A 17871-nucleotide genomic window follows, 5' to 3' on the forward strand; every position below is an offset into this window, starting at 1 on the left:
CAGGAGATTACAAAGTAATTTACTTTGATTTGAACAATAATGCACAAATAAATGTTAATGTATGCTACATATTATGCTAAAGCTATAAAAAAAAAAAAAGCTGAATTATTAAACATGCATATGTGCACGTCCACTTTCTGAATTATTTGAGGGTGGCTCACTTTCTCTTAAAAGACATTTCTGCAAAACAAAGTTTAATGTTTATTTGACTCTGTATTTATATCATTTACAGGTAAAACTGTTTTGGCATTCATTTGGGATATCTTTGCCGCTTTTAAAAGCTAAAGCATTCTGCACATTTTAAACAGCAAACTGGCCACATGAAACAATACGCTTATGATCGTCTTTGAAGTATTTCATATTAAATGCGCCCATGCTTTAGACAACTTGGGTGGTGCGGTTTGAAAAAATAATGTATTCCTGTGATGGCAAAGCTGAATTTTCAGCCGCCATTACTTCAATCTTCAATGTCACAAACTATTCTAATACAAGAAACATTTCTAATTATTATCAGTATTCGAAATAAATGTACTGCCTAATAATTCTGTGCAAACCATGACAATTTTTCAGAATTCTTTAATGAATTTTTTCTACTATTATAAATGTCTTTACTATCACTTGTTTTGATAGTTTTAATGCATCCTTGCAGTTTTATTGATTTACAGTACTGTAATGTTCTATAGGGAAAAGGGATGGCCCTTCTAAAACCAAATAAACGGTGGAGCAAAGATTTACGGTTGACTCGTACACATGGCCTAACCTCAAAACACCACCTGCGGGTTTTCCCGAATTACGTCATGGCACTTCCTTGCGAAACAAACAATGCAATTACTTTGAGTCAGGTTTTACGCGCGCCTCTGATGCTAATTGGAGTTAACTATATTCTTATGTTAATAGATTCTCTTAAACACTAAACTCTTCTCTGGGGGCAATTAAGCAAATCCTAAATGTGAAGACACTACGAGACAAAAGCAGGGGTAATACAGCCAAATCCATACGTATATAGACTTTACAGTGAGGACCTCTTTTTCATGTGTATTATTAGGAATACAGTGGATTGTCATTTGCATTTGAAACGAGATAATCCTGACCCTCAGGCTGCCGCTGACCTCAGGTACTGGAACACTGGCACAGTTTATGGCTAATAACAGAATCATGACTAATAGAAAATCCTTGCTGAATAAATATATTACTATAATAATAATATATTATTGGGGAGTCAAAACCCAATGCATTTGAGAGGATTCATGCCGCCACAAAGTGTCACAAGGCGCTAACACACAGGAGGTGAGGTTTAATGACTCTTAACGAAGTTCTTTCCTCAAGTCTGCACTCATCCCCCTTTAACCTATATGACTCCTACCAAGTGGTGAGCTGTCTTGACCCCCTGGCCTCCCGCTGGCCCTCAGTTTGTCATTGGGCCACCCCCAATGGAGGAGAATATAACCGAATTGGGCCAGCGGGGGATTCAGACACTTGCCACAAAGGGGGAACGGTATGCAAAGAGTTAATCTGTGTTTGGGGTCTTTAACAGGAACAAAGGACAGCAGCAGAGACAAAGGTTGATGGAAGAGGTTTAGAAAAGGGATGGGCCATGTCTTTGCCCCACCATCTGGGCCTTTTGTCTGAAGGAGTGGGGTGGGAGGACCAGGCCCGGGCAGACGTGCCCTCTGTAAAGGCTGCCTGACCCAATAATACACCCACTGCCACGGGTCAAACCGCAGCAGGTTAAACATACAGTTTGACGGCTGGTGTCACAGCCAAACTTAAGTCTGGATTTGTATAAATCAATACAGTGAAAGTTAATACAAACAATCTTGTAGGCTGTAATAGATAAACTCTCTCTTTGTGGTGGATTCACTTTTAAGTTAACGCTGAGGATATTTTCAGTTTAACGTTATCATTCACACCGTTGGTTAACCAGGTCAGGGTTCAACACCAATTTTTTTTTTTCTGCTTGCTCAGTTTGGACATACAGTTGTTCACACAACACAGTAACACAACATATTAACACACACACAAAAAACAAAAAAACTACTTTAAAATGTTTAATTAACTTTAAAAAAAAATACATAAATTTTTACAATTATTTTTAAAGCTAGAATTTATTATTATAATTATTTTTTATGCATATAAAAGCAATTTTGCTTTACAGTCATAAATGCATTCAGTATAAATTTGAAACATATTTACAAAAGAAAACTCAAATGAGAGCTTTATCATAAAGTTGTAACATGTCTCTAGAACAGACATAAGTCAAAATAATCATCAAGTAAAGAAGTCAAACAAAATGTCTAGACATATGGCAAAAAATAATAATCAAAAAATAAAATAAAACCCGTGTTCAGGAGTTTATTTATATTTTTTTTGCCATGCATTGGTCATAGAGCTCATTGTAGCGGTGCCTCAGGTGTTATATGTTTTGCCCAATATATTTATTGCCCAAGGTTCACACGTACTCCGTCTGCAGTGCGTATACAGTAAGTTATGTGTAGCGGTTCAGAAGAAACAACAAGAGCGCATTATTGTAACACGAAAGCACATTAAAACCATGCGCGAATGCGAATCTATCCGCTTGCACGCATATTTTCTTTGCTCCGTTAACAAAACCAGATGCGCATGCTCAGATCATATTAAATCTTTTCGCACCTTTCTATTTAGAACATTTTCTGTTCTCATCTTTTTACTGCGTGCAGTGTGAACGTTCTGATCCGTTAACATAGGCTAGAAAAAAAAAAATGCTACACATCACAGACAGTGTGTGAACCTGGAGTTAGGCATATGTCCAGTCTGCTCTGTTCTCGCGCTCCACTTAAGCACGTTGCATCCTGTATTGGTTCAGTTAACATACTGCGGGAGGCCGGGGCCATGGAAAATCGTGCTATAAAGCGATTTAGAAATCGCGATTTTATTTTGATTTCGATTAATCGCACAGCCCTAATCCTAACTCTGAGCTTTTGCTTAAACCAGCCATAACGAGCACCGCATGATGATGAGACATTTGAGGTTTGCTCAAACTAACTCTGGAAAACAGTAATAGAGATGCTTGTCTTAGTAAGCACTTTTAAGTATGTGCAGATGAGCTGTACATTTTGTAACTTCATGCAACATTTGAACTGAGATATCACTGGCAATGTGCCCGGATTGGACATTATTGATGTCAGAGCATCAATAATAAAACTACATTATTTGTCCACTTTGAATTACCCACTTATTAGTACTAGCTTACACACAGACAGAAAGACAGCATGTATAAAATATAAAGAAAACACATGAGACCTACCACCACCATGAATGGAGGAATCCAGGAGGCTCTCCTAGCGTAATGTTCTTCTCCCATCGGATCTACAACAGGCAGTGAGCAGGAAGAAACGAGAAAAAGAAACAGAGGTTGTGAGACTGTACATAATGTAACATTCTCCTGTCAGACGTTGCGCAGTCTGCTCTCTGACCCAATCCAGATCCCATATATCACCCTGCTTTCTCCACCACAACAACCGACTTGTTTTCCTCAAATCCGTCTTAAGCTTAAAATGTCATAGGCAAAGAGGAGCGAGTCCTTCTGGGAAGCCCCCTACGTATGAGTTCGGAAGTCATAATTCAGCTGTGAAGTGCATTAAAGTAAAAATTTGTCCGAATAGCTAATTAAGTTAATGGGTCCAGCATCGTTTGGGCCCCAATGACTTACATTATATGGATAAAAATGGTTGAAACGATCTTCAAAATAGCCTTTCGTTTTTGTGTTTTGCAAAAGTCAACATGCACAGTGCAATTGTTAGTTACAACGTTGGTAAATAGGACTACTGCGACAAAACTTGAAGGTGGTGAATATTCTTGGCAGTCATTACTTAACTTCTCAGCCTGGTCAATCCACTAGTGTGGAGACCTACAGCAGGCTTTGGCGATCCAGAGCCATGACCCTCAAAATGAATCATGGCTTCTGTTTTTCCTACACTTCATTCAGGCCTCGGGGCTCACTTTCACCCTCCATCCCTCCTGCTTGTGTGGAAATGACCAGGGCGACTCTCATTAAGGCCATAATCTCAGTGTATTTAAGAAATGTTCTCCTTTGTAACAGGCGAGTAGAAGGACCTGAACTGCTGGTGGAAAGTGCGGGCAAAGAATTAGCCTATTATAACAATTATATATGGATGATTAAACAGGAAAATGTAGTGAGAAAAAAAGAAAATCTAAGAGGAAAGGTTTGTTCACTGCAGCTGAAAAGTGGATCATTGAAGCAGGTCTGAAGGTTAAGAACACATTATCAGTCAATTTCACCTCGTCGGCCTGCCAAACGGTATGATAAAGATCTGACCAACTTGCGGTGCTTTTGAGAAGTGCTGCAGAAAGTCAGCAACGCAGCAGAGATGCCGCCAAGCCAACAGGGAGAAAAAACACCCTGGGGTAACAGAGCGATTGATGGAAATGACCACTCACAAACAAACGGCAAATAAAAGTCCTGCCAGTCAGTGTATCATAAACAGCTATTAATTGAAATTAATGAAGGGTAATTAATATTTTTGCACATGGTTGGTGCACACATACTGGCCCACAGATTCTGAAACTGTTTAAATATGGGGGAAAACAAACAATTCAGTATAGTTCAAATGAACAACAGATCACTAAACTAATGCAGAAGTGTCGATGTGAATATCTGGTGTGTTTTAAGATATTTCCTGACCCAAACAGCCAAATCAAATGGATTATATTGTTCTCATTTAAATGTGGCACAAGAAAAATCGAGAACAAGAACAAGCTTGATAGGAAACTTGCTTTGGTAAGTGATGCCATATCACCACATTAGAAAAAAAATTTGTATTTCAATGCTTGACACACTGCACAAAATATATTATAGTGTATTACTTAATATATTATGTAAAATGTTCATTATAGACAGTATTACGTTTATAAAAATGCAACTTGGTGGATGATGATTTATATGTGCTTTCTAACAAAAATATGTGCTAAGTCATATTAAGACTAAGTGTGTGTGTGTGTGTGTGTGTGTGTGTGTGTGTGTGTATGTAAGCAGAGACTTACCTCGGAAAGGAAGGTCTGTGCTGATTTCTGGGCCCCAACATGCAACAAGTACTCGTACACGTATAAAGCTAATCTAGAAGAGAACAAGAGAGGAACAGGCATTAGATTCAGGGCATGAAAAGGAAACCTCTGCAAGTAAGCAAAAATAATAACTCCAAGATGACAAGAAGACATTTTAATATAAACTATAAACATTTTCATTCAATAATAAAAAAACGAGTTTATACTGTGTGCTATGTTTTTTTTTTTATTGCATCATTATCCTTGAAACACACCAACATCAAACTTCATGAAAATCAACTGCAAGTCAAGCTCCGTCTGCAGATCGCTATGTATGTTGCTGCCTATGTAGAGTGTCAAAATCAGTCACTTATAAGTTTATAATGCTGTCTAAGACGGTAGCTGCTTATGCAGACAGCTAGTGAGGCTTCAGAACAGAGATATAGACTTTTATTCCCAGTTGTGTGCCGTCACTCTAGTTTGGATGTTGTTCAAAAGCTTCAGAAAAAAAATCAGTGGCTAGAGACAACTCACTACAGATTGTTGATTACACAAGTACACATGAACACACAAAACACCCATCAACAGCAGCGACCGCATGTCCGATCTCCACAGCCCTTTTGCTCCGTGAAAAGAACAGAAAGATCAGCCAAAGCATGCATAGCTTGGGTTGTCAAGGGAATCTGACGGCACCATTGCGGTTCTTGTGTTTTTGTCATTTACTATATCCATTATGTCTGTTGTTTAGCCACTTGGGCTAGCAATTACCCAGCTCCCAATGTACCACGGGGCTGAAACTGCACCATCCCTCTACTCCCTGTCCTTTCCTTTTCTCTTCCATCAGCCATGAAAGAAAATAGCTCCACAAAGCTCTCCTGGCAAAATTACAGTCAGAGACAGGCACAATTTGGTAGAAACATGGCTGTAGTGTATTTGGGGCAAGAACATTTATATCCACCATGGGTAAGGCAATAATGGCATTCACAAGAGTGGCTCTTCCATTATGACATGAGTTGACATCCAAAAATGTCTCAACAAAGAGAACATTTTATGTAAAACTAAACACCCATAACACAACAAAGATGACTTAGAGTGATAGTTCATAACCAATTTACTCATCCTTATCTTCCAATTATATTTCAGAAACTTTCAGTGACTTTCAGTGTATAATGTATTTCAGAGTAATTTCAGCGGATAAAGACAACATTCTTCAAAATATCTTCTTTTACATTCCAAAAAAAGACTTAAAGGTAAGAGGTTGACAGATTATCGGCCTGGGCATTATTGGTGTTGATTTAGGCTAAAGCATTTTTATTGTTATCGTATTGGTCATTTTCATAACTGATTTGCCAATAAAATAATTTATAAGTATTTAAGGAAAGTTTTTGTCAGAGCCCTTGTTATTTTGATATCAATTTTCTATTTTACACAAGTCATACTGGTTTAAAAAAAAACTAATAGTAATTAATAGTAATTAAAAAAAGGACAAAAGCACATATTAAAATATCTAAAAATGAAAACTGAAAATACAAAAATAAAAGCAAATTCAAAATATTCATAAAAACTACACTGTTACAGTATATCAATAAAACTAAGATAACACTGTTTTGATGGAACCTTCAGTCCAACGCACATACAAGTGGGCAGAATCGTCTATTTGTGTGGGAGCAGGAAGCTTTCCCAGGCATCAGCGAGGAGGTAAATGAGTCAGTGGAAGGAGGCGCCCAGGGTGGCAGGCTCATAAATAGCAGAGGAGAGCTCCCTCTGATCAGCCAGTCAATGACTGTGATAAAGTTGGATATGAAAGACAGGGAGGAGATCCAGCACTCCATCACTGCACAAACACTGACGCGCTGGCGCGGGAGAGTGACCAGAATGACAATGCCTCCCACCGAGACACAGTGAAGGAAAGGAAGTCAACGAAGACCATAAACCGTGGATGAGAGGTTCAAACAAAGTCCATCAAAAGATACTATTACCACAAAGGATCTACGGAACTTAAGCTAGTCAGCAATATCTACTTGTAAGGTTTTAAACTTAAGCTGCATTTCAGTTCACCTGTTGACACCATGACAAACAGAAGCAAAAGTTGGTGATATGGCAAAAAAAAGGCAGAATCGGCATCTTATCACAATTTTTTTTTTCCTTTTGGTTATTAAAGGGATTGTTCCTTTTTGGATTGACTTTCTCTCATTGTTTACTCGCCCTCCTGTCAACCTTTCAATGTTTAGATGTAAATAACCACATCTCTTCACAAGACCTGCATTAAACTGATTCACTTTATGACACATTTATAACCTTTTTGGCTCCTCCATGTTTTTGTTACCTGGACTTTAGTTGGAGGGCAAGAAACCTTGCAGGTTTCATAAAAAATATCTAAATCAGTGTTTTGAGGATTAATGGTTTTGTAACCACATGAAAATGAGTTAACAATGACAGAATTTTAATTTTTGAATGAACTATCCCTTTAAGACTAACCAAATTCCCTTAAAAAATAAACAGTAAAAAAAAAAAAAAGATTGGCAGAACATGTATATCCATAATAACAGGTCAGAAAGTCTAGGTTTAGTTACAGAAACTAGAGGGAGATAGTATTTAACTGCTTTAAAGAATCACTGGCCCTAATGTGTTAGTTTTCGAAATTGCAGCATAATTATTTATTTAGCAAAAGCCATTTCAGTGAATATCACTATACATTTCAAAGCCTTGCATTTGAACAGTACCCATGACACTCATACAAGCTCTGTTAAGAAGCTTAGTCAGGAAAAATGCCATATTTAATTGTACATGAATGAAAATGAGGCCTAGTCCTAGTTCAGATGTACTGTCCATTCAATAATCACATCTTTTTTCCCCTATAAATTTTCTGAAAAAGTACACAACAGCATGAGTAACTCAACATACAGTACATCTGTCCCTCACAGCCATTTTTTTAACACATTAATTCATATGAAAAACTCTAAAGTCCATAGCTCCTATACTCTCTGAAAGCATAAACAAGAACATATCAGATACATTCTACCATGGCATTTTGTCTGTAGAAGCACACAAAATAAAACTACTAGAGACCTGTCATTTGGGACAAAACACTGAAATTATTTTGTGTTCCAAAGAAGTAAAAACCGGAGTTGCAAGTCTCTGACTGACTTACTCAGGACCAATTTAGTAAAGACAACTGCACCACTTTGCAATTTGCTAGTCACTTATCTCACTACCTGTCTCACCATAAACAAGGTTTTGGAACACCAATGGAACTTGACCTCTGGCTTGAAGAAAACATCTAGCAGCTGCCATCTGCTTAAATATGAGGGAGCCACGAGACAATCTGGATCAAACTGTGGATTCCCAGGAGTAGGCTGATAAAAATGTCATGGCAGGGAGGCCCATGTGATCTGGGTGGAGGGGGGTACTGTGCGCCTTGCCCTGATGCATTATTGAACACTGTTCATTCAATTCTTCCTTCAAGGAGCACCTTGTGTAGAGTTGTCAGGAACATTGAGTGGGAGAGCCAAGAACAGGACCTCTGGATTCTGAAGGTCCCGTTTGGAAGCCAAAACACTTAAAGACATCACAGAGGAACGGGAACAGGGAACGACAGCTGATGGAAAAGGTGAGGTGAGGTGCGGGCAAGAAGAAACGTCTGGCCTGGCTACGAGAGCTGACACTACAAGCAATGCTGGAACACGGCCAAAATGAATTAGATCAAGTTCATTAGACAAGTTAATCACAGCTATTTCAGCTGGATAACAACAAGTACAGAACTAACATCAACCTCAATACATAAGCATGTAAATATCGCGAGAACTGAGACCAAAGTATTAGAACATTATAATAGATTTTTAATAGACCCTTAAAAGGATAATGCACCTAAAAATTACAATTCTGTCATTAATTACTCACCCTCATGACCCGTAAGACCTTTGTTCATCTCCAGAACACAAATTAAGATATTTTTGATGAACTCCAAGAGCTTTCTGGCCCTGCATAGACTGCAATGCAATGAACACATTAAAGTGTAAGAAAGCAGACAGAGAAAATAAACGAAGTACTCTTGAGATCATGCGCTGAAGACTGACACGGAAGAGAAGAAATTGTTGAATAAAGTCGTTATTTTTGTTTTCTTTACACAAAAAGCATTCTCATAGTTTCATAACATTAAGCTTCAACTGCTGATGTCACATAAGCCCCTTTCACACTGCACGTTGGACCTGGAGAATTGCCGGAACATCTGGTCGCCTTGTGTGAACGCAAACACAGGAATGGTTCTGAGATTGATCCTGGGTCGCGGACCTAGTAACATTGCCGGGTTCAGTCCCGGAATGAGCACTGTGTGAACAAAAGTCAGAACTAATTCTGGGAAGGGTGTGTCGTGATGACGCACATTATCGCACGATTCTTTTACCAGGTGTTTTGAAGGCAGATCAACGTTCGCGACGGAAAAAAAATACGTGCAAAATGTAATGAAGCAGAGACCGGTTAGTTCCTCACTTTCCACGCTGATGCTGAGATTGTTCTCCAGCTTAAGAGAGAGTTAACATGCATAGCGTTTTCGACTCGTACATTACACGTAACATCGTGATGTCACATGTCTTTACGGGACCTTTACGGATTGTGTGTGAACGCATTCACATATTCCAGGTAATCACTGGCAGCGTGAAAGGGGCAAAATCTAGCGACCTGGGAACAATTGCCGGGACACATTACCTGTGTATCTGCTGGAATCGCAGTGGGGCTATAGACCATTTTTAATATCTCCTTTCTGGGTCTTAAACGTGGTAGTTGCGATGCTGTCTATGCAGGATAAGAAAGCACCTGGATTTCATCAAAAATATCTTGATTTGTGTTCCGAAAATCTACAAAGATCTTACGGGTTTGGAATGACATGAGAGTGAGTATTTGAAGATAGAATTTTCATTCTTAGGTGAACCATCCCTTTAATAGACCCTATTGACTTTCATTGTATGGACCGAAAAAGAACAGATCTTTTTAAAATATCTTCTTTTGGTTCCAGGGAAGAATGTCATACAGATTTGGGGATCAATAAACGAAGATAGAAGTTTCACTGTTGCCGTTATGTCACATGATCAACCAGGTGAAAATATTAATTATAAACATTAGGTCAGTTAGATAAACAAAGCCTACCTTTGCTCATTTAGCCACATAATTTGACATACTGGTCATGTTTGTAGCACAAACAGTGTGAGACATTTGGCTACAAGCTGAATGGAAAACATACAAGCAATAGTAATAGTAATACCTGTCCAATCAGGTACTGCTATAAAAAAAAAAGCAATACATTCTATTTTTTCTTTGTCTTTTTAAGCACACCATTCAAATCCATCTGTCTTTATATGCCAGTCTCTCTCATATTCAGATGACTGAGGGCAGGCGTTAATGTATGCAAACCTGATCAGCTAAATCTAAACGGTGCGCTCTCTCAGAGGAGCACAGGACATATAAAGAGCTATATTATGGAGACGGAGAGGGGGTGGTGGAGACCGTGTCACTGGCTTGGGCCTCAGGAGCCTGCGGCATGCCGTCTTAAAGCTCAGCCTCCCTCTTCAAAAGCCCCAAAAAGAGGTCTGCTGGAGGGAATGCCCAGGGGGACGACCCCCGAGTCGCTCAGCCCCTTCCCCCTCAGGTGTTTTCACAGCTACAATGTCTCTTTGGGAGAAAGCCCTGCCAATCGGAGCCATTCAGAAGAGCTAGTCCAGAGTCTAGTGATGTTCCAGTACTTCAGTATAGGTGGGTTTGTTTTGAGGTGAGTGGGGTAAAAAGAGCTGATGTTACGGTACTGATGGAACATAAGGTCTTACTGCAAAATAGCTTCACCATGACTCCTTGTAGCACTGTGGGAAGTCTCATGCGCACAGGGAACATTAAACACAGGTCAGATTGCTTGGCCTACAATATAATGCCAGGTGCGAATTGCGAAACACTGTTGTCATAGCTATTTCCCCCCTTACTCTCAGAAAAGGAAAAGGGCCATTAAAAGAATAGTTCACCCAAAAATGTAATGTTTATCTCAAATAAAATATGCCACAGGCTGGATGTCAAAAACATCAAGTGGCAGTGGTTTCATGTCTTGTCATCTGACATCAGGATGGGAGTGAGCACTGTGGCATATTTGAGATGCATAATTTCATGCATTATTTGATTTGAAAAATGAACTCTGTTCGGAAACACTGTTAGAATTGCAAATAAAAACTAAATGAAAACTTTCCATTAACTAAATATAAAAATAAAATTAGTTTACCCAAATGTTCATCTTGAAGTCTTCAAAAAAATATTATAATAAAAATGTAATAATATAAAAAATACTAATAATCCTGGATGAGACATATGCACTACTTTTATGGTGCATTTAGAACCTTTTCTAAGCCTGACATACTAGTCACTATGCCACTGCCTCTATGGAAAACAGGGATTGGAAATTATTATTCCAAATGTCCCACTGTGTGTTCCTTGCAAATATTAACAGCATAATGGCTTAAAATGACATAAGGGTAAATAAGTACATTTTGGATGAATCCTCCCTTTAGAATAGTTCACTCAGGGATGTGACATTTTTCATTACACATGAACCAAGGTGAGAACAAATCAGATGACAGTTTATGACAGCTCCAAAGGGAAAATCTCTAAAAAGTATCACCAGAGATAAACGGGTCTCCCATTCCGCTCTCATCACAACAGAACCCACACGGAGTCCTCACATCAAAGAAATCTGCCAAATGTATGCCTTGAGCACACCTGACATCTCGCCCGAGGCTCTCTGATAAAACCATCTTTAAACATGAAGGAATCACACATAACCGTCCTACAAAGGCACCGTTAGAAAATCATGTTTTCAACTCTCCTATCAATTATTCACCCAGCACAGACGCACGAAACAAGGGAAAAGGGTGAAAATGACAAGTTCCTAAAAAGTTCTCTGATAAAACCGAAAGCGCCGCATCCTCGCATCAACACTGCCAAACAGAGACTCCATCTGCTCCTTTGGCCAGAGACAGCGTGCTTCCAATGGATCCGTTTTTCATAAACTGGATTTTAAAGTGCTTAAATGCTTTGCCACAAGTTGTAATTGAAAGTTTCTATCAGGTGTAGAAACTCCTCACTACTGAGAACACAAACTGAACGTAAATGTGAGCTCAGCTAGAATTACGTTCATTCATTCAAGCCATTTCTGAGCATAAAAAAGGTCTTGAACATTCAGTAAAATACAAATATGAATGAGCAGCATAAAACTGTGGATGAGGTTTCAGTTCATTATCTTAAACTAAGCATCTCTTACGTTCCATTTAAGCCCCTTAAACATTGTTGTCTAACTCTGATCCTCATCATGTTGAGTGGTCACTATCTGCACAACAACCAGATTAGATATACGTTTTATTTAAAGGGTTTCTGTATTTTTTGACTTTTCAATGACCTTTCCTACCAATCATAATCACCAAGTAAGGCTTTTAAAATATATATCATAGATATTTCAGTAATAAATTTGCATTAACAGGCAACAAGCTTTGGAATTAATTATGCAAACAATTTAACTTATTAGTATACAAATGTTTTACTCCATAAAGTCTGGTGGCTTGAACATCTCTATTGTTTATTAAACTACACTGCCCACATACTATGCTAAAGCATCTTAACTTGCATGTCTTGCAACCCTCCGGTTTATACACAAAATACAAACCTGCATATGTATTTATAACAACAAACCTAAAAGATAAAAAAAAGTCACTAAAACAAAAGGTAAGAAATTGAGAATTTATACCAACAGCAATTTGCAAGTCTGGGGGCTTTAAACCAAGTACTATCTTCTAAGTCACAAACTCATCCATCAAACCAAACTATTTGATTACATTAGTTTGTACAGCTGGTCTAACATGATTATGTGCATCAAAATGAGATCTCGAGACTCCTGGAACGTTATGTTTCATGTACAAGAAGCATCTGAGCATCTACATGATGCATTGATCCAAGCCTTCCACAAACTCTCTGCATCTGCACCGTACAATCCTTCATGTAACATCTACTAGCCGAATGCATGAGAGAGTTGCTCCAAAGCAAGCACAAGTAGCATGCATTAGGAAAAACACATCAAAACAGCTGTGCAACAGAATAAGATGAACGCTGCACCGCACAGAATCTGCAAAGAAACTACTTAGTAGAGTGTTCGAGTCGCCGATAGCCGTCTCGTGCATCAGAGAACATGCATGGTTTTTGCTCTATATGTGACAATGCACAAATTCACTTACTTCTCTCTGGCTTGATTATCGGATGGAACGACAGCTCCTTTCCCTTTGGCGTACATGGTGGACTCTGTTTGAAGACTTTTAACCTACTCAACACCTGTCAAAGGAAGCGGCCAGGAAGACGGTCTATCTCCATAGCTACCCGCTTAGTGTTTTCCTCCCTTTTCGTACATCTCCAGCATTGGTCACAAATCAGGCACAGTTTCTGCTAGGGGAACTTGAAACAGTCTACTGGTGGATTTTTTTTTTTCAATCGCTGTTCCAGGATTATGCTCAGCCTCCCACTGCTGTGGAGAGAAGGGGGGGCTCCTTAAAGGGAAAGACACGCTCTAATCGTTGGAGTATTGTACTTGTGTCTAGACCTGTGTAAATCAAGTAACAAACTTAACTTAAAATTAGTTGCTGAATATTAATTTTTAGACTCTCAGTAAAATAAAAAAAATATAATTGTGAAATTGTTTCAGCAAAAAAATTTATTTGTTTATCAAATGAAGAGGGCCAGACCAAGGTTACAGACTAGAGTACCCGCTTTCTCATGTTTGGCTTGAAACTGATGTGCATATGATTTGTTTTTCAATATTTATTTGTAATGTTTGAAGAAGCAAGGTTATGACCATGTTTCCTTTATTTTTAAACTTTTTTTTTGCTTGTTATTGTAATTAAATTTTAAACATTTAACACATCCACATTTAAAGTTTTATTTTTAATTATTTTACTGCAGATTTATGTCTAATTAAATTGTTTCTAAAATCAACATTTCCCGCACCCCAAAACTCTCTGCAGCTGTCTTGAAAGTAGCAAATCCTAGTTCTTGGCTGTGATATCTGTGATAGATGGAAGCCTTTCCGTAGATGATGTAGGACCTCGGCGTTGCGTGATTATCAAATTCAAGGTACTGATGCTTGCCTACAAGATGACCACTGGCACGGCACCAATATACCTAAACTCACTAGTTCAAACTTATGTGCCCTCCAGAAGTTTGCACTCTGCAAGTGAACGACGCCTTGTGGTGCCATCCCAAAGAAGTTCAAAATCACTCTCACGGACCTTTTCCTGGACTGTGCCCAGCTGGTGAAACGACCTCCCAATCTCAATTCGAACAGCCGATTCTTTACTAAGTTTAAAAAAAAACTAAACACATGACCAACTAATACTAGCACTTACCTTTTCTTGTCTATCCTATTCTTGGAGAAAAAAAAACATAGCTACGTGTTCTGTACTAGACTAACTGAGACTTGGCATGGCACTTGGATACTGTTGTTGTTCTTTTGTTGGTCTGATTGCTTCTATTGTTCTCATTTGTAAGTCGCTTTGGATAAAAGCGTCTGCTAAATGATTAAATGTAAATGTAAATGTAAAGTCTATCGGCTCTTTAAAAAAAGAGAACACAAGCCCTTAAAGTCTGCATAAAAATAAATATCTAGTTTGTAAATGCATTTTATAGGTCTTACTGTGTTTATTTTTTAATTTTTTTTTACCTCATATTGTCATATTATAATTTGATCTGGTGAAAAGACACTTCTATCTGGTGACAAATGCCAAACTTCTCCAATCATTTAGCTTGAATCCCTCATTTACAATTGACTGCTGTGTGTCATTTTAAAGGCCCAAACTTCCTGTTTCAATAGGAAATACATTAGCACAGGAAAAATGTGCTGTATTTAGATTGTTAAACATTACTCGACAGAGCTCATTTCCAGGCTTTACACAACCATTTGATTCATAAAGATTTTTAATCCATTTTATTTTCTCTAATTTTGTCCATTCAAGTAAAAGTAGTTCATGCTGATTTAATATCTGGATGAAAATGTACAAACAAATAACTTAAATTAATGAAGTATAGGCTTCATATTCATACTGGCAAAATTTCACACTTATTTTTATTCATACATTTATTCCAAGTGCTGTACCTTTATTCAGAACAAATCAATGTTGAAAAAGTGATGTTTGTTTTGAAATGCATTTGTCAGGCTCTGATTTACAGCATGTATAAGGCACATTATGATACTAGGTCAACAAGGACACCAGTGGAGGCCTGACCACATCGCCTCCATTACACAAGTGGTGTTTACCCAGAATGTTCCTCCACACTCTCCGGCCTCCTCCTGTGGTTCACGAAGCATGGCTGAGTCATGTTTATGGCAATAGCTCCGGCAACATCTTGTAAATACCAATACATGTAAGTCAGGCAACATGTTGGATAATTTACACCTTACCTGTTACAAATGAGTCACTCGCTTCATCTGAATCTAAGTAGAGTCGCAACTGATTGTTAAGTGTCTCTTTAAGAGTTAAGAGCGGGATGCCGAAGCCGAGGTGATGTTTTCATGCTATTTTTTATTGTGGGAAAGGCAGAGCCACTGCACAGCTGACTACATGTTTGTTAGGGTTTGCCTCTTCCAGAGAGCAGAGGAAAAAATCATGTTGATGACTATATTCCACAGGCGTCTCCCGACGAGAGAGAGTGAGAGAGAGAAAGAGGGCAAGGGAGAGAGATGGAGGGTGAAAGAAAGAGAAAAGAAAAGATATAAAGAGAGAGAGATGGAGGGTAAGGTGAAGATAGAGAGAACGCAAAAGATGGAGGGCGAGGGAAATAGTGAGAGGGACTTGGTGAGACACTCTGAGAATAGCAAATACCTGCGTTCTCCACCTCTGCAGCACTGCCACAACAACCAGACCCAAAACATCCAACATTTAAACATTCAACTAAATGTTATCTTCATCTAGCCAGAAATAGCATGCAAAATGGAGTTCTATTCCTAATCATGGTATGCAATAAACAGACACACCCAGTTAAATGGCAATCAGTGTGCAATTGCATTTTTGATGCAACATTCACTGTTGACCACTGAGAAAGTGCCTCTGTTTATGAATTGCCTGGGGAGTAAAGGCAGATCGTGCAGAATTGAGTGTGGAAAAACGCTGCACTGTGAACAAGTGTGGTGAATGGCATCACTGCATGGAAATACACCAAACCTCAGAAGCTCAGGATTGCAGTATGCTAAACCGTGGGCAAAGTCACTGGGAATTAGAGTTAAAAATGCTTGATAGTACTCTTGCTTTTTATGTATGTACCAAGTGGATTGTGTTTAACTGGTTAGCATGGGCAAGTAAGCCTGCTGGTAGATGCTAAAACTACACCGTTCTGCTAGGAAAATGTGTATTTATCCACTGATGGAGCCTATTCTAACTAAATGTTTTGTTCATCACAAATATATGTATTTGTATGTTATTTAAGGAACAAACTAGTGCCAAAAAGGTTTTTGAAAGAAGTCACTTATGCTCACCAAGGCTGAATTTATTTGATTAAAAACACATTAAAAATGGAAACATTATTACAATGGAAAATTCCCATGTTCAGTGTCACATGATTGTTCAGAAATCATTCTAATATGCAGATTTGCGGCTCAAGTAACAACTCTTATTATCAGTGTTAAAAACAGTTGTGTGGATTAATATTTAAAAAGACGTAAAATACTTTAATTAACAGAAACATAATTTAACAGCATTTATTTGACTGAAATCGTTGTAACATTATGAATGTCTTTACTGTCACTTTTGATTAATTTAACCCCTATGTTATTAATTCTTTAAAAAAAAAAATACTGACCCCAAATTTTAAACGATATCATCACTGGTCATGATAGTTACAAATGAAACGATTGGGGGACTGTGCATTCTTTTGACACCTTCCGCCAATCAAAAGCTCCAGAGTAATTAGTCACATGGCATTTATGGTTCAGATGACGTAGTAATGAGTCCATAACTAAATGCCCAGCAAAGATTGTGATGCACAAGTGAGCAACTGCCGCTGAGATTAATATGAATGCTAATGGCTTTCTGCAGCCTTCATAGGGATTTGTTCATACTCATAAGTAAAGAAGATAATCCCACACAAATACACAGACCTGATTTCTGTCTCATCACCCAATCCACACAATCCTCCCTCCAGCACAGACATATTGTCTCTCTATTAAAGTGAAAAATTACTCAATATGAATCTAATGATCAATGTTAACACCGTTTTTGGGAATACGTCATTTGCTTATGAGTCTGCTGTAATGCACTTTTGCAGTCAATAAGCAGGAACATGATTTCCCCCTTTCCCGTGTAAACATCCCTTCCACAAGTCACATGGAAGTGAGGTGGGCAGGCCACATATACTTCACAATGTAATCAGCAACTGAATCCTGTAAGTGTTCACTGAGTTAAATGCTACATCTCCAGAGATCTGGATGAGCTCAGAGTGGTTTATGTATGTAAATATTATTTTGGTCAGTCTAACTGTCTTCCTGATGTGTTTAATAAGTGATGACTGTTACATAAATGCTACAGTTTCCATCCCAATTATTATTATAAACAGTCCTTCTTAAATCTCTACAATGTACAAAAATGATTAAACTAGAATGGTATTGCTTGAAGGACATAGTGTTACAAGTCGAACTATGTAATATGGAAAATGTATGTGAGATAATGTGTTGCATGTATGAGCATTAATAATATGTGCATATGGACCCATGCTAGTAACAAATAGTCACTGGCAGTGCGAATGAAACTTAAAGACATATTCAAGTAGTTG

General features: G+C 38.3%; 1 protein-coding gene across 2 annotated transcripts in view; it reads right to left on the reverse strand.

Annotated features, from left to right (window-relative positions):
• Window positions 1–13523, reverse strand: part of LOC113045135 (single-stranded DNA-binding protein 3) — a 56046-nt gene extending 42523 nt beyond the window's left edge. Inside the window, exons 1-3 of one of the 2 annotated variants that reach the window (XM_026205320.1) lie at window positions 13296–13523; window positions 5041–5113; window positions 3284–3345 (exon numbers count right to left, since the gene is read on the reverse strand). In XM_026205320.1, the coding sequence (XP_026061105.1) occupies window positions 3284–3345; window positions 5041–5113; window positions 13296–13351 (191 nt within the window). In that variant the 5' untranslated portion in view covers window positions 13352–13523. The remainder of the gene's footprint in view (window positions 1–3283; window positions 3346–5040; window positions 5114–13295) is intronic. The other variant, XM_026205319.1, reaches the window with a different exon arrangement.
• Window positions 13524–17871: the final 4348 nt, after the last annotated feature.

The sequence above is a fragment of the Carassius auratus genome, chromosome 27 (assembly GCF_003368295.1).
Source record: "Carassius auratus strain Wakin chromosome 27, ASM336829v1, whole genome shotgun sequence".
In the NCBI taxonomy this organism is placed as follows: Eukaryota; Metazoa; Chordata; class Actinopteri; order Cypriniformes; family Cyprinidae; genus Carassius; species Carassius auratus.